This window comes from Micromys minutus (assembly GCF_963924665.1).
Source record: "Micromys minutus genome assembly, chromosome: 1".
Lineage (NCBI taxonomy): Eukaryota > Metazoa > Chordata > Mammalia > Rodentia > Muridae > Micromys > Micromys minutus.
In genome coordinates, this window is record NC_137969.1 from 70,269,429 (window position 1) to 70,287,653 (window position 18,225).

The 18,225-nt window shown below is 42.2% G+C and overlaps 1 protein-coding gene and 1 pseudogene across 2 annotated transcripts; one reads left to right on the forward strand and one right to left on the reverse strand.

Annotated features, from left to right (window-relative positions):
* The first annotated feature begins 742 nt into the window (after positions 1-742).
* Positions 743-1,410, forward strand: LOC308421802 (protein LSM12-like; annotated as a pseudogene). The gene has a single exon. The product of its transcript is annotated as a protein LSM12-like (transcript).
* Positions 1,411-8,022: 6,612 nt separating this feature from the next.
* Positions 8,023-17,535, reverse strand: ITLN1 (intelectin 1; the record flags this gene model as incomplete). The annotated part of the gene is made up of 7 exons (XM_080923839.1): positions 8,023-8,175; positions 12,969-13,072; positions 14,150-14,270; positions 14,741-14,899; positions 15,199-15,446; positions 16,784-16,879; positions 17,478-17,535. The coding sequence occupies 7 exons, from the start codon at positions 17,533-17,535 to the stop codon at positions 8,023-8,025; spliced, it is 939 nt and encodes a 312-aa protein (XP_080779965.1).
* Positions 17,536-18,225: the final 690 nt, after the last annotated feature.

Consider the following 18,225-nt stretch of genomic DNA (forward strand, 5'->3'; position numbering starts at 1 on the left):
TCATGAATAGGACTGGGCTTGCCAGTATGTGTCTGTGTATACTGAGCATGGGAGACTGGCGTGTGGGCTCCAAGGCACGGAGAAACACTGGCCTAGTAACTAGAATGCTAATGACCAGGAGAAGAGAATTCACTGTGTTCATTGCAAACTTGGTGTCTTCATGAATTCTTTCTGTGCAGGGATGGGAGATTTCAAAAGAGTTTCTGGTCCCCTAGATGGTCATTCTTGGAACATCAGGGCTGGGAATCCTGATACAGCAATACCCTTTTAAATAGCCTCTCAAACATCCGAGATACAGGGAGGGGAGGGGGCCTTTACTCCACTGCTTCCTTATTTTATTCGGGTTCTTTGCTTGTTTGGTTTTTTTAGATGAGTCTCATGTATTCTGTACTCACCACAAACTCCCAATGTAATAAGTGCCCGAGGCAAACAAAAGCAAAATATATTCATAGTGTTTTAATAATTTGCTTAAAAGGCCAGGGATATGGCTCCCTGGTGATTGCCAAAAACCCTGATGGCCTAAGTTCAATTCGCAGAATCCACATGGTTAAGAGACAGAGAGAGTCAACTTCTAAGAATTGTCCTCTGACCCCTACACCATGTGTCATGGTACCAGCACACAAATAAATGAACACATGTGCAGTTGAGGGCAAAACATGAATAAAGAGGTATAATAAAAATGTTCTTGGGCTTTCGCCCCGCTGCTGCCGCCACCGCCGCCGGCCGCGGCTGCTCTCCCAAGATGGCGGCTCCTCCGGGCGAGTATTTCAGGGTTGGGAGCAGGTGTCCTGCCCGACGTGCCAGGAGCAGCGGCTGCAGGGCGAGGTGGTAGCCTTCGATTACCAGTCCAAAATGCTGGCTCTAAAATGTCCCTCTTCCAGTGGAAAGCCCAACCATGCAGACATCTTGCTTATAAACTTACAGTATGTTTCAGAAGTGGAAATAATTAATGATCGAACAGAAACCCCTCCTCCCCTAGCTTCACTCAATGTTAGTAAGCTTGCCAGTAAAGCACGGACAGAGGAGGAGGAGAAGCTGAGCCAGGCCTATGCAATCAGCGCTGGCGTCTCCCTGGAAGGCCAGCAGCTCTTCCAGACCATTCACAAGACCATTAAAGACTGTAAATGGCAAGAAAAAAAACATTGTAGTCATGGAAGAAGTTGTTATTACACCCCCATATCAAGTGGAAAATTGTAAAGGCAAAGAGGGGAGTGCACTGAGCCACGTACGCAAAATAGTTGAAAAACATTTTAGAGACGTGGAAAGCCAAAAGATACTGCAGCGTTCACAAGCCCAACAACCACAGAAGGAAGCTGCCCTGTCATCCTGAGTCCTCAAACATGGGGACTCTTGTAGCATCCAGCCACAGAGATGGTGGTGGTGGCTTCGGCGGAGGCAGGCCGGGGGAGGGAAGGGATCCTGTATTTCTTGCTGACTCTTATTAGAGTCAGTGTCTCAAAAAAAAAAAACAAAACAAAACAAAAAAAAAACAAAAACAAAAACAAAAAAAAACTAGACTTGAACAAACTCCCAACAAAGAAGAACAAGAGGATAATTTAAACATTGAATCATTACTTGACTAGCAGACCGGCCCACCATGTCCTTCACAGTCATTTGGAGCAGTCATCTTGTTAGTTTTATTTTTGCAAATTCCTTTTCGTTCTGCCCTTCACCTGTGACTTTCCTTCCCTAGTCTGTTTCTGCCATTCTGATTTTGTAAGTAAGTGGATATACTTGCCTTCTGAATGATTGAAAGAAACTTCTACATCTTTTCTTCCAAAATAAAAGTAACAAGCTGACTGTGATTCTGAAGTTGAGACCAGAGAGAACAGAAGACAGAGGGTCTCACTTTGAATTTTTCATTTTTTTTTTCTTTGACTTTTTTTTTCTTTTTTTGCACAGGACATGGCTTGAATTAGTTTTATTTTTCTTAACTTTAAATATATATATGGAAATATATATTAAAATGTTCTCTAAGTATTTTCTGCTTCTCGCAGGTCTCTTTTTACTAGATCATGGCCACTCTTCCCACCTCATCCCTCTGAAAACAAAAATGTGTTGTTCTTTCTACCACCCAGAGCCCGACGATTAACGTGACTTAGTTCACAGCGAGGATCTCCTGCAGCCCTGCAGAGCCAGTGTGCAGACGGGATTTGGCCTTGAGGGTCCTGATGGCTTTCTGGTCTTTAACTGTATGTACCTGTCTCACATTCGGTCCCAACCTCAGGACTCCCTCTGCCTTTGTTTTCATGGTACTAGATGAACTCTGAACACCTTCCACTTGGGAGTCAGCCCCCCTCCCCCGTGCCTCTGCAGGAAGAACTCACTTGTATGGCACGTCTCATCTCTTCCTTAGGGCTGATTTTCTCTTCTAAGAAACCTGGACTCCAACTACTCTAGTCTTTCTTAAATCTATGTCCAGAGCCTCTAGCCCAGGAACAAGCTGGAATAACCTCTAGTTTCTCTTCTGCCATCCTCCTGCTCTTCTGTCCCTCCTACCCCTGAAATCTTACAAGCTAATGACAGTTTGTATGTGCTCAGCCAATGGGCAGAAACCTGGAAAGAATTTCTGGACTTTAGCCCACCGGTTTGCCTGGTTTGACTAACCTGTTGAGAGCTGAAACAGGTACTTGTTGGCCCTGCACCTCCAGGGTAGTCTCATGGGGCAGAGTGCCACCACCTAAATATCAGGCACTGAGTGGGGCATGGTGATGCTCATGTGACTGGCTAGAGCTTTGGGATAGGGTGGGGCTAATTTTTTTTTTAATTTTTTTTGGGGGGCCATGATCTCTTTTTCCTTTTTTTTTTTAATTAAATAAATGGATCAAAATTAAATAATTCAAGCCCTGCCTTCAAAATGGAAAAAACTTTTTTTTTAGTATTGTTTAGCAAAAACAATAAAACCCAAATTTTTTAACCGTCAAAAAAAAAAAACAAAAAAAAAATGTTCTTTAGAGTTGAATAATATTCATATATATACACATATATACATATATATACCAGATTTTTTGTCATTAAGAATAAAGAAATAACAAAATTTGCTTAGATTGGCTTAGATATGGTTATCAAGTCCCACCGATATGTTCTCCTCCATATGTGGATACTAACCTGCAATGTATATAAGTATATATGTGATCAGTTATTAGTGTGAGTATGTTAACTTTATGAGAAAGATCAAAAAAGACTGTCTCCTAATGAGGAAGGATAGAATGCAGGTAAATGACACATGACTTGTGAAAAAGGACATAAAATTAATGTTTTCTCTTGTTTCAACTCTATTAGTGCTCATGTGTGCATGCTGTGTGTGTGTGTGTGTGTGTGTGTGTATGTATGTATGTGTGTGTGTGTGTAACAGTGAAAGTTTAAAACCCTAAGCAAAGCTCCAGAAGGACCACCAAACCATGTTGAAGCATAGAGTTAGGACTAGGGAATAAATGGCTCTGCTCATCTATTTGAGTGGTTTTACTTGTGAGTTTATTACTATAGATGCTTTTTTACTAAAAATAATAAAACAGTCTGGATGTAGTTCAATGGGGTGAGTACCACAAAGCTCTAGGTTTCCTCATAAGTCGCCAAAAAAATAAAATAAAATATTAAATGAAATGAAATTAGATAAAGGAGGAGGAGAATGACAAGGAGATTTCAACCTAGCTCCCCCCACCAGCCAAAAAAAAAAAAAAAAAAAAAAAAAAGAGGGAAAAATTTAATGTAGCAAAAGAATATCTTGATCTCTTTGGTTCTGGAACAAAACAAACTAGAAAGTAGGTTCATTTAATTAATGCATTTCAGATGCAAACCACAGAATTATATTTGTAAACTCATATTTTCTTATTTATTTTTTAATTTACCCTTTCATATAATGCATCCAACTGCAGCCTTTCTTCCTTCATCACCCCCAGATCCGCTGCTCCTCTGTTTCGCTTCAGACAAGAGCAGGTTTCCAGATGATATCAACCAAACACAGCAAAACGAGATGCACTAAGCTAGGCACAAGCCTTTACATCAAGGCTGGACAAGGCAACATTTTCTATTTAAATAAATAAATAAATAATGATAAATTTGTCTACATGTATGTCTGTCCTGCCATGCCTGACTGCTGTACCCTCTCATCCACTGTCCTCTGTGAGTCAGGAAACATGCATTAATTTTCTCTTTATCTGCCTTGGCATCCCAATGCAACAACAAAGCTATTCTTTAGCAAAAATTGCTCAATTTTTTCTTTATTGAGTGCAATTAAATTGAAGGTCCAGAGGTGTAACTCGGTTTGCAGAGGAGTACTTTCCCAGCACACAAAAGGTCTTGGGCTACATCCCTGGCACCACATAAGTAGACATGGCAGTACATACTTCTCAGGAGGTGGAAGCAGAAGGCTCAGAAGTTCAAGACCAACATGGCAGATGCTCATCTCAAAAATTTTTACATTGACATTTACTTGGGGCTGGAGAGATGGATCCACATTTAAAAGTACTGGCTGCTCTTGCAGAAGACCTGGGTTCAATTCCTAGCACTCCCAAGGCAGCTCACAATCGCCTAAAACTCTAGTTCCAAGGAATTATTGAGGTTTGTTCTGTTACTATGTACTGTAATGATAAATTCTGTACCTGAAGGTCTGCACCTAAGAGTAAATTCTCACATTTACAAGCTTTTGTTGCACAAACCTTGTGTCTTGATTTAAAACTATTGGTTAAATAAAATTGGCTATAGTCAATTATTGGAGGGATTAGAAGTAGGTAAGGGTGGAGGAGAGGAGAGAGAGCGAGACCAAGGGAGAAGGAGGAAGAATAAGAAGAGAGGAGGAAGCCTCCATCAAGGGAGATGGACCATGAACACATGTCCAGGAGAAACAGCAATTATCTGGGGTGGTAGTTCACTACTGGGGAGGTAGCCAGGCCAGCAGTTAGAAAAGTGGATTAGGGGTTGCCCTCCCCACCCAAGTAATTGTCAAAACCAAAATAAATAAATAAATAACCAATAGTCTGAGTCTCATTTATTTGTAAGCTAGTTGGGGGATAAGCTTAAAGTTGTTCTACTATGCCTGGTGCCCTCTTACCCTCTCAAAGGATAAATATACACAGTTGTGTTTAAAAGAAATTTATTTTATTAAACACTCAAGAATACAATAGAATACTGACTCACTAGCATACATCAAGTCGTTACTCTAAGTCTGAACAAAAGTGTCCTACAGATAGATGGTCTGTACATTTTCAATTAACGTTGCCTGGCATAAGGGAACTGGGTCATACACAGGGATTGCCAACAGATAAAACTCATTTAGGTCTCCTGTTGCTTTCTCTCATTGGAAGAAAGGCATGCGAGATTAATGAGGGACCAAGGAAAAATAGATACAGATTTAAAGTTTTTGCATTTATGTATGTATGTGTGTTCACATAAGCCATTATGCCATAGGGTTAAAGGACAGTTTTTACAACTCAGTTTTCTCCTTCTACTATGTGGATAAACTCAAGTCATTAAGCTCACTGGCAATCACCCCTTCCAGATGAGCTATCTTGCTGGACCCACATTTTTAAGATAAAGAATGAGGACAAGAGTTAAGAGGAAAGTCAGGACAGAACAGCAAGCAAAAAAACCAAGTTATTAAGGAAAGAGAAAAAAGACAAGATACCATGGGGACAGTAAAGATTGAAAGACCCTAGGGGCTTTTACCAGACTGACACCCACCGTCTCAGGTCAAGATTAAACCAAGTAACAGCTTCCTGCCTCAGGTCAAGGCTAGGCCAAGTTCCATTGTCCACCCATAGTTCTAGGGAGGAGCAGGAACATTCTTGAAAAACCACAGAATGTACCTGACCCTCTGGTCCCAGACAGAGTTTGAATGTGTGTCATATGCTTGCTAGCTAATAGACTCAAAGGTCAATACGCTTAGCCAATAAGTTTAAACTGTAACCATGCTGATGTAACCTGTACCCCTAAAAAGTATAAAAACTGCTTGTTATAGCCTTTGGGGTCTTCTTTTAGTCACTCGCCATGGGGGGCTGGTTGAGGGTCGACCCCGATGCACCAGAAAAATAAACCTCTTGCATTTACATCAAACTCCGTTCTTGTGTCTCACTTGGTGGGACGGGTCCCCAGTAGTTAAGACTCACTTTGAGTCTTACAAGACCACTAGCAATCTCTCTCATTTAGGACCTAGGAAATCTAGTTCAAACAAAATAAATACTCTTCCTGCTTCCAACATTCTTTTTAGTATATGTGAATGCTTTGTTTACATGTGTGTGCAGTACAAACGTGGCCAAAAGAGGACATCAGATACCCTGAAACTGGAGTTACAGTCATGAGCTAGGATGTGGGTGCTGAGAGCCAAACCTTTGTCTTTTGCAAGAGCAGCCAGTGCTCTTAACACCTAAGCTATCTCTCCCTCAATTTTTTTTTAAATTTTCTCCTTTCCTATTCTGTTCTATTCCCCTTTTTAAAAAAAAAAAAAAAAAAAAAAGCTTTTTTATTATTTATTTATTTTGGTATTTTGAGACAAGGTCTCCTGGATAGTCCTGGCTGTTTTGGCGCTCTATTTGTAGACCAGGCTGGCCCTCCAATTCACAGAGATCCATCTCTTTCCCCCAGTGCTGGAGTTAAATGGGTGCCCCCACAATATCCAGGTTTCTTCCTCATCCAATTTTCAATTTTTTTAAATTTGTCTCTAACTGATGATGAGTGGTTGGCACCTGGGACTATAGAGTCTGAAGGGCTTGTTACAATCATGTTTGCACTATCTAGAGAAAGGGCATGATAAGACTATTCATATGTTGTCACGGATCAAAGCAGATACTGTCTCCCTCCCGTCTATACCAACAACACAGAGAACGATACAGCCACCCAACCTCCAAACCAGTTTCTGAAGATGGGTGCCTAAGAGTGTTCTGTACCAACCGAGATCCCCATCATTCTAAGTCTGCCAGTCCTATCCTTTGTTAAGGAGAATGCCTCACCTACCAGTATTAGAATGCACGAGATATGAGGATTAGATATCTCTTCAAAAATAGAGTGTTTTTAGGATTTTAGAGCTGTAGATCAGCCTGAAACATGTATGAGTTAGGAACAGTAGAATATGGAGAGAGGAGGCTGTGTTTCTGTTTGTACCATGCACAAAGCCCTGAGTCTGATTCCCAGCACCATGAACATGGTGATGCATGCCTATAATTCAAGCACTGAGGAGATAGAAATTCAAGGTGACCCTTGGCTTCACAGGCAACTTAAGGTCAACTTAGAACACATGAGACTCTGTCAGAAGGAAAGGAACAGGAATGAGAAGAAGGAGAAAAGCGAAAAGAGAAGGGAAATAGAGAAAGACGGCCCTACAGTTACAAGGAGTTACAAGCAGGTCAGAGGACCCAAGCGCAGTTACTAGCTGGCCTTCACATGAGGTGGCAGACAATCTCCTATAACTCCAGTTTCAGGGAATCCAGTGCCTTTTTCTAGACTCGGCAGGCACCTGAACATAATGTGGTACACTTTACTCCACAGAAACACATATATACATAATTTGGGGAGATGGGATCTCAAGACAGGTTTCTTTGTGTAGCCTTGGCTATCCTGGAACTAGCTCTGTAAACAAGGCTGGCCTCAAACTCAAGAGATTATTTGCCTGCCTCCAACTTCCAAATACTGGAGTTAAAGGCATGAGCCGCCACCACCACCTAGCACATAATTCTTTGAACACACAAAATAAATCAATTGTATTTTAATCTTTAAAATCAAGACAAGGAAGCAGTGGAGTAAGGGCCCCCCTACCCTCCCTGTATCTAGGATGTTTGAGAGGCTATTTAAAAGGGTATTGCTGTATCAGGATTTCCAGCCCTGATGTTCCAAGAACAACCATCTAGGGGACCAGAAACTCTTTTGAAATCTCCCACCCCTGCACAGAAGGAATTCATGAAGACACCGAGTTTGCAATGAACATGATTTAATCTCATATCCTGGTCATTAGCATTCTAGTTACTAGCTTAGTGTTTCTTCGTGCCTTGGAGCCTACAGATTGGAGAAGTCTGGGTCCATCCCACAGAGTTCTCAGCGATAGAACAGAAATACAGCTGCTTCGGTTATCTTCCGGCTATTGCTGTACCCAACGTGAGTTCCATACCCATTCCAGTCAAATGAAGCAAAGTCTCCGCACTGCACAGGGTTACCTTCTGGAAAGTATCCTCCTCCACCGATGCAGTGCTAGAAAACACACGAGAAGCCATGAGAGGTCAGCAGGTGAGATGATTTGGATATGAAGTGCCTTCCCAAAAGGTGCATGTACTGAAGACCAGGTCCCTGGCGTAAGCAATATTCAGAGGCAGGGGAAGGGACTCATCAATTGGTTAGTCATTAACGTGTTCGTGAATTGACTATTGGGAGGTGGTGGAGCTGTGGAAGTTGAGGTCTCATTAGAGAAAATAGGTCACTGGGAAAGGAAGTGGTTTGGGGTTCACATGCACCCATATGACACAAATGAATGCAGACATTAGAGGGCAGTCCAGATATGGGGCCTTGCCTTTCCACCTTGTATGAGTTGGTTCTCCTCACCACTGTGTGAAGCTGACCACCAGCTTCTGGAGAGGTTCCTGTCTTGCCCATTCCTCTCTAGGAAATGCTGGAATTACAGACACTTCCACAACTGTGTGCAGTTGACATATGGGTTCTAGAGATATGAACTCAGGTCACCAGACTAGCACCCCAAAGACTTTTAACTGCTAAGCCAACTACCTCCTCAGAGAAGCATGGTTTTGAAGATGATTTTGCCTGGCCTTTCATGCTGGCTCTCACTTTCCTGGGTCAGTAAGACACACTTCCGATATTCCCTTCCTGTAGGGTGGTTCTGTCTCATCATGAATCTAACAACAATGGGGCCAATTGACCATAGGCTAAAATCTATGAAACTAAATAAGACTTTCTTCTTTTAACCTGTTCCTCTTGGGTATTTATCACAGAGGCAAAAGACTGACTAATATAGCTAACGAGTCTAGACACACCTTAATAGCCAAATTCAGTGGACTTTTTGGCCCCCACCATCCACTCCACTGGCAGAATTTATCTATTTGATCCATAAAGGCCCTTCCAGTACCTTTAGTGGCGTGACTGTCTCTTCCTACCTTCAACTCCTCTGAATCTCCATTCTCAGGTTCCCTGGTTAGACTTTTCCTTCATGAATTCTTTAAGTGCTACTTCCCAGAGGGGACACATTTATAACTCTCCTACTTTGTGCCACTCCTGTGCCTTCAAATAGCCAAATATTCATTAAGGACTCAAACTGTTCATCTTCAGCCCTGATATTTCTTGGGCCAAAGATCTTAAATTCATCTTCCACTCGAATCACTATTCCAGCATCTCAAGCTTCACATGGGGGCGGGGAGGGCAGAGTTACTTACAGTCATGCACCACTTAGCAACGGGGATTTATTGTGAGGAATCATTGGCTGTTCTGCCACAGTGTGAACATCGTAGGGTGTCCTCAAACAGTCTAGAATCACCATAGCATTTCTAAGCAATACTACCACATGGACCACTGTCATATAAACAATCCATCATTGACCAAAACATGAAGCAGCAAGTGTGTAAATTTCCTCTTTGACTCCAAACATGTCTCCTTTCAGACACTGTAACTTAATAAGTGGTATTCAGTGGCTTTGAACTTGCTGATTCTCTGCTTCAACCTTCCAAGTAGCAGAATAATGTCCTGCCACACTATCCTAAAAGTAAGGGAAGTATAGAGATTGAATGGGTACTAAATTACAGTTAAATAGGAACAGGAAATGCTAGTGTGCTATTGCAGAGAAGGATGATTGTGATAATAATGATAATAATTATAATAGTTGCAACATTCAAAAGCTAGAGGGTATTGGGGTTGGTCTAGTGCACTGTGTATTCAGATGCTGAGTTCTGTGCTCTAAGATCAGGTTGCAGTCTAAATGCGGGCATTGTATTAACCAGTGTGCTGTAAAGAATGATCTTCAATTATCTCTGATTGGTGAATCAAAAGCTAGAGCCTCTGACTGGGCGAAGGAGAAGGGAAGTCAGAACTTTGGATTGAGTGAAGGGCTCTCAGGTAGGGATCATAAACAGAAAGACAAAGGATAAGGGGGAAAAGGAGGTTGCCATAATGCAGGACAGACCATAAATACATGGCTATGAGAAGCTAGCCCTGAGGACACACATGGAACAGAGCAAGACTCAATTGGCAAGTACTGAGACATTTATCTGGTTATTGATAGCCTAGTTGAGTTAAACTAGCTCAAAAACTGCCCAGTATAATACCAGCAGCTTGTTAATAAAGCATAATGTCTCTATGTCACTTACTTGGGAACTAAACAGCATAGAATGGAACAGAAACACCCCCCCATAAAATTACTAGTATAAGAGGAAAGTAGTTGAAATGCTTCACCATAAGGAAATGCATGAGGTTTTGTTGTTGTTATTGTTGTTGTTATTGTTGTTGTTTTGAGGATACAAGCTGATTTAAACATTGTATGACCTGTTCATGTATTGAGCCATCACAATGTATCCTATTAACAGATAACTTTGTGGTTATCAGTTGAGTAAACTTAGCTTTAATAAAAATTTTAAAATGATATTCACTCCCCCAAGTGAAAACTGTAAGGTTATCCTAGACATCTCTTCCCATGCTGTGTGTTCTCTGCTCTTAAATTTGAAATCATTGGTGTTCATTAGCCCCATATCTGGATGCTGCCCTACTTTACAATTTCATATGGACCATGGAAAGCATCTCTCTTTGTGCTTAGTCTCTCCCCCACTGAAATCTGCCGTATTGTGCTATCAGTGTCATCTTTAGGGCTGAAGAGATGGCTCAGGGGTTAAGAGCACTAGTTGCTTTTCCAGAGGTCCTGAGTTCAAATCTCAGCAACCACATAGTGGCTCACAACCATCTGTGATGGGATCTGATGCCCTCTCTTTGTGTGTCTAAAGACAGCAACAATGTACTCACATACATAAAATACATTTAAGAAAAACAGTGTCATATTTGTAACATATAGATAATCAAGTCAGTCTTCTCCTTAAAACGTATTGTTGGTTTCCATCATTTACTCGTACAGTACAAACTCACTAGGGTGTAAAAGTCTCTTCCTGGTTTAGTTACTGTTAACATTTCCTAAATCAGCTCTTGCCTCTACCCTACATCCATCCTATATATCAAAACTAAAACTTGGCTTGCGTTCCCTCAATACCGCATGCTAGCTGAAACACTGGTAACTTAAACACGCTATTCACCCTCCCTAAATTGGCTCTGCACCATAAGTTTCTGTCCATCTCCCAAGACTCAACTCAAAAACTACCTTTCCTATAAATTGGGTGTGGTTTCACATGCCTTTAATCCTAGCACTGGGAAGGTGAAGGCAGGAGGATCAGGAGATCAAGGTTAATCCTTAACTACACAGAGAGCTGAGGACTAACCTGAGATATCTGAGACCTGTTTCAAAACCAAAAATCCTCTCCTGCAGTCAGAATACTCTGCCATTTCCAGTATTCATTGTAGGCCCTAGAAACTTCTGTTTTGTTTTCTTTTGTCTTATGTCACTAAGAAAACAAAACCTTCTGCACATTAGGCAAATATTTTATCACTAAGCCATATCCAAGCTCTTTAGTTTTTATTTCTATTATACTTCAAACATGTCATAGAACAATTATACATTTGTATAAATGTCTAATCTCCTAAGTACTAGCAGGGTACATGGTGGTTCATGTCTCCTGTACTGTTACAGTCTAGGTGTTCAAAGCAAGTTATGCTGAACAACAAGACAATACACACTGTGGCCTGTGTGTATAACATTTCATATTCTTCACCTTGACTGAAAGGTAAATAGGGTCCAAGATTTCCCAGAGACCTCCCCTTTCATTATCTCTGTACTCATCACCCTCCATCACAATCAGGGGCCTCTTTGTTAGCAAAGCTTCCACATCTTTTCTGGAAAACGAATACTCTGATGGCCAAGGAATGAAACCATGAAACAGGGCCACCTGTCAGGAGCTAAGGACACTGTTACTTTGAGGAGATCTGGGTTCTAAGAAAATCTGGTATTCTTGTTAATTCCTACTGTTGACTATCCAAAGATTAGATACTCTCATTCTGCTTTTTGCCACAAACTAGAAAAATAAATAAATAAACAGCAAGAGTCTAATGATTCCAGGCTTAGGAGAATATTAGGTAGCTGCAGTGGAGCTAAATGTACCTGACCTCGAAATCAATATACATGCTGATCTCTAACTAGAGAAAGTGTTTGTAGTAGGGAGGAAAATAGCATGAGTGAGGTCTACCAGATGTCTAAACTCTTCTAGTAACTTCTCAGCATGTGAATATCTGTACAAGCCCTGGAAAGGATACATTTCACTTTGAAAGCTAAAGTTAAACCCTGGGTGGAGAGTGACAACACATGTTATCTCTTTAACCCCAAAGGTACTGACAATCTCTGTATTGACCTTAAGACCCCAAAGACTTCTACAGGTTGTCCTAAACACAAGTGTCATCCTAGGTCTATTTAGTGAGTGTTCTGTCATAAAATCTAAGCTAACAGCAGCAGTGCATTAGAAGTTCATAACATTGACTTTGGTCTTCTACAAGATAAAATATTTGTTTCTAGACAGAAGTTCTGATCCCTGAGACCTAGAAAGAATGAGGAAAGAGCACACTCCCACATACGTGCTCACACTATTATGACAGTCTCCCAAGCTCAACACACACTGAAAAATTTTATTCACAGACCCCTTTGGTCTTTAATAAGACTCATGAGAAATGGCTCAACAATACAAAACACTTGCTACTTTTACAGAGGATCTGATTCTAAACACCTATGTCAGACATGCCAAAACCATATGTAACTGCATTTCCAGGGACCAAGGGTAAATGTACACACAGTTATATACCTACACAAAAACACACAGGCATGTGTGTGTGTGTGTGTGTGTGTGTGTGTGTGTAATTTAATATAATAAAATAAGTAGTATTTTAAAAGAACTCACATGTTCAGAATTACATCCAGTGACCTTTACACCGGCACACAAGGCACTGGCCGCTCTCTCATTATTAAATACTCTGAACTGAACAAATCCTGCAGTAAATTCCCCTGAAAAGAAAAAGGTAGAAAACAGCATTCAAGGAAGGGTCTAGAAATAGCTGTCTTAAAGTTAATACAGAGATTTTAAATGCAAGGCACAGTTTCTAGTTCAACACATTAGAAACACTGATGGCAGTCAGGTGGTGGCACATGACTTTAGTCCCAGCACTTGGAAGGTGGAGGCATGCTGATCTCTGAGTTCAAGGCCAACCTGAAGTACAGAGTAAGTTCCAGGACAACCAAAGCCACACAGAGAAATCCTGTCTCAAAAACTTAAAAGAAAGAAAGGAGAGAGGGAAAGAGAGAAGAAGGGATAGAGGGAGAGAGGAAGGAAGGAAGGAAGGAAACAAGGAAGAAAGGAAGGAAGGAAGGAGAGAGAGAGAATGAAAGAAAGGAAGGAAGAAGAGAGGAAGGAAGGAAGAAGAGAGGAAGGAAGGAAGAAAGACAGATAGACAGATAGACAGACAGACAGATAGACAGACCGGTGGAGTGTGACACAGCCATGTCCCATGGCTGAAGCATCCCACCTACAAATGTAGCCAGAAGGAGCCTTTTCCAAACCCCAGAGTCCAGGAGTCAGTTTCAAAAGACTGCTGAAGGCTTCTATGAAGAGTAACACAGGAAGATGACTCTGACCTCTGAGGGACAGTCACGGCAGTTATCCAGCATGTTGACTCTGATCCTGCCACATTTTCTTGTTCATTTTAAACTTTGATATGCCAACCATGATTAATAAGAGTTTGAAATTACCCAGCATAAGCTCAACCTCTATGACAGGTATGTATCACCTTCAGGTTTATATTAAAGAACACAACAGTCATCCCTCACAACAGAAATCAAACTCTATGCTTGCTCTCCTACTTATCCCCTGTGCTCTCAGCTGAGTTCCTGAACCATCAGTGCTCTAGTATCCTGGTCTCTAAAATGGGTTAGTAATAGTTCAAAGCTCAAGGGAGAAGGAAGTAAAACAAAACACAAACATTCGTAGAAAAAGAGCAGGCTGCAACAGTTGATAAATGACTGCTACTCTTCATAACTGAATTGATCATGTGTCTGACAGAGCTCAGAAGAACATTATAGACTTACTCTGGCCATTGGGGGAATAATAAGAGGCTGTCTTTTGAGCATCACCAAAGTCATAGACAACAGGTAGTGCTGGGCCATTGTCAGTCCAACATCTCCCTTCTCCATATTTCACTGGGAACCTCTACAAGGAACAGAAGAAGGTACTGGGTGAGGGCTATGGCATCGGAACTCCTGTGACTGCTGCCCTACATGGAGGAGCACAGCACTGGCCCAGTAACTGAGATTGTTTCCAAACCAGTCAGACAAGAAAGAATGCCTTCCTTTGTCTCTGTCTCTCTCTCTTCTCTTCTCTCCTCTTCTCTCCTCCCTCTCCTCTCCTCTCCACTCCTCTTTTCCCTCTCCCCTCCTCTCCTACCTCTCCCCTCCTCTTCTCCCTCTCCTCCCTCTCCTTTCCTCTACTCTGCTTTCTACATATCCCTATCCCCTGCCTTCCTTGGTTCAAACATCCTAAAAGAACCATCATTACACTTAAGAGTTAGGGAAACACGGAACACAAGCCTGTGCAGTGATGGCTTCTGCCCAACCTCAAACACCTGCCTCTCTCCACGCCCATGAGAAGGAGAAGGAGACTCAGCCAGTAGTCTTGAGTACCTGGTAGAGGCCAAACAGATTATGGCCCAAATACTTCATGGAGTCAGTGAAGGTGCGGTACCTCAGCAGGGAGCTGTTCCTCCAGCTATGCAGGGGGCTATTGTTGGGCACATGCCAGATCCCCAGGTTCTCAGTCTGGATGTCAAAGTAGCCAGGGTTCTGGAAAGCAACCAACACTGAGCCTGACCAGAGCAAGAGAGTTCACTGAGCAAAAAGATCCACGTGCACAATGCTCAGCAAAGCTAATCTCTCTGGGCTCCAGCCATGCTCAGATACCCCACTTCCAAGGATAATGGTCCCATTGCCACCACCTACTTACCTATGAGCCTAGATGGGTGAGTTCGGGATTCAGGATCAGTATTTTTTACTTCTTCAACCCTATGTCAAGGGTAACTTCCAGCCCTCTCCCTGGCTCACACCCTCAGACTTTCTCAAGGTCTACCACAGAGCACACCAACCTTGTAGTCATCACTTGTGGCGCCTTCCACAGACCCAAAGGTGTTGTAGTTGGCCCAGTTGCCATCCCCCTCAGGGTAATCTGCTCTGTTGCCTTGCTGACTGGACCAGCGATCGCCCACTGTACACTTCCCACGCATGTTGTTCTCATGCACACTAGCCACCAGGGTCCAGCCACCGCCTGCAGTGGTCATGTCGCAGAAGGTCTGGTAGATGACACCATTCTTCGTGCGCAAGAAGTAGAGGCCATCTGTGGAGAGAACCAGTCCACAGTCCTCCTGTGCGCAGACTCATTGACAATCTCAGCTTCAAACGCAGAATGGCTCTTGAAACTACAAACATGGCTAATGCATTATACCCTGAGTGTCCTACCACATGTGGCCCTGGGGATACCAGGATCCACCTGAGTTCAGAAAGCCATGTCTCAGTGACAGAGGGAGAACACAGAATTACCCAAACTGACAATGATATTTCTCCTCAAACTAAATATAGTATTATCAAAGGATTTAGCAACTCCTATCGGTCTATACAAAGGACTGGGAACAGAGACTCATTCACCACAGCTCTGCTCACAAGACCTGAAAGACAGAAACAACCAAGATTTCCCTCTATTTAAAAAAGGAATAAGCAATATACTGTGCTATATATTATACACAATAAGTACTATGTCTGTTCCTATAAATCCACTAGATAAAAAGAATGAAGTGGACTGGAGAAATGGTTAGTGGTTAAGAGCAAGTACTGCTGTAGTGGAGGGCTTGAGTTAGGTTCCCAGCATTCCCACTAGGCAGTCAGGGTGCAATTGCCTGTTCCTCCAATTCCAGATGACTAGAAGCCCTCCTCAAGACCCTGCGGGTACCTACGCACTCATGCACAGCTTCCCATCCACAGGCATGTAAATAATAACAATAATAATAATAATAATAATAATTTACATAAATAAAGTGTTCTACAACATGTATGTGCCATGAAGCATACTAATGAAATAAGGCAGACTATTCATGTGGTGTAACAAGAAGAAACAGATTCATAGATGTGGGAAACAGAACAGCAGTTTCCAGGGACTTCAGAAAAGCGTTGCTTGATGACTACAGTTACCGTTTAATGTTCCAGAGATGGATAGTGGTGATCCACACCATTGTGAAGGTTGTTCTTTCCTCGGGAAACCCTTATAATTGAGTAAGTGGCAATTTTTATCCACTGAGTATATTTTATCACATTTTCTATATCTCCAAAAATAAAGGCAAAAGAATAATAATAAAGGTTTGGGCTGGAAAGACGGTTCCGAGGCAAGGAGCACTGGCTGCTCTTCCAGAGGTCATGAAATCAAATCCTACAGCCACATGGTGGCTCACAGTGAGAGAGAGAGAGAGAGAGAGACAGAGAGAGAGAGAGAGAGAGAGAGAGAGAGAGAGAGAGAGAGAGAGAAATAAAGACCATTCCAGAGGAGAAACGCCTGATTTTCTAACTGGGTTTTTTGTTTGTTTGTTTGTTTGCATTTTTGAAACAGGGTCTCCCCAGCCTGGCTTGAAGCGTACAGTCCTCTGCCCTTGACTTCCAAGTGCCTTTAAATGCTTCCTCACTCACCTTGAGCCTTTGTGTTCTCCTGCTTGATTTCTTTGCAGCTTCTGGGCAGAGAGGAAAAGAAATAGGAGCCTCGGTTGGTTTCTAGGTTCTCTTTGGCTAGGAAAGACACAGAGGTTCACTGTTAGGCAACACCCAGCCTCCCCTTGTCAGCAAGAATTGTGTCCCTAGAGCCACAGACAGGCACAGAGTCTGGACCAGGACTTGTCTTAGAATCTCACTACCACAGGCCAATTTATTCAAGAAGCACTAAGCACCCATCTCAATGGGGATGGTTATATTTATATGTTCAGAAATATATATTATATATTTACAATTAAAGAGGCATTTATTTTGGTAGAAAGTAGGGGTGGGGCATAGTTGGGAAGGATTGGAAGGGAAGAGAAAAATGAGTTGAAAAATAATAAAATTCTTTTAACTTCAAAAAAATTTTTTTAAGGCATGATCAAGCAATCTTCAACAGTGCATGTCTTTAATCCCAGCATGCAGGAGGCCAAGGCAGGCAGGTCTCTGAGATTGAGGCCAGCTTGGTTCACACAGTGAGTTCCAGAACAGCCAGGGCTACCCAGAGAAATCCTACGGGGGAGCATGATCTCTGGCGCTCAGAAACCCAGGTCCTGGGAGCAACAGTCTAGTGCTGTGTGCCTTTGAAGCTTGAGGTGACTTGAGGAAACGGAGTTCCTGTAGCAACACTCACCTGCACTGCACCCTCTAGTGACAAAGGCGGCAAACAGCAGGAAGCCAAGTTGGGTCATGATCAGCTAGAGAAAAACAAGATGAAGGACACTCAATCCTGACCTTTTTTTCCCCTCATCCATGTCTCGGCTCCTGTTGAGTCCTTCAACTATCCAAATATTCCTTTCTGGTTTTTAACTCAGCACCTTCTGGCTTTAACTGTGACCTGAGCCAAAATCTTTCCCCCCTATTACACAAACAGCAGTTACTGTCCCTCTGTACCTGGCAGGAGCTGAGAATCGCTAGCCGGGTAAAGACAGGAACCTAGCTCTGCTGAGGCTGCTGCATGTGTGAGACATTGGTCCTTTTATAGGGAAAGGCCAGCAAGACACAAGATTTCCTTATGGCAAGGTGCCCAGTATAGATAGAGCATCTGTTTATTACAGGGTAATTCTGAAATCAGTCGGCTCTAAAGGACAAATATTCAGGTCTACTTGTATTGTTCCATATTCTAAGAAGAGATGTTGGATGTTGGTTTTCAATTTGTGTCATCTTTCCTGTAAGCTATATATTTCTAAAAAAAAAAAAAATTCCTAACGTCTACCATAATCATTCATAGGAAAAAGAAAATTTTGCCAGTGGTATTGGTGGTGGAGATTGGTGTTTTTTGAGATTGGGTCTCATGTAGCCCACTGCTGGGGGTTGTGCAAGAAGAATAGCAGAAGAGCTTTAGAATTCTTGGGATCCAGCCTACCTGTTAACACTATTAC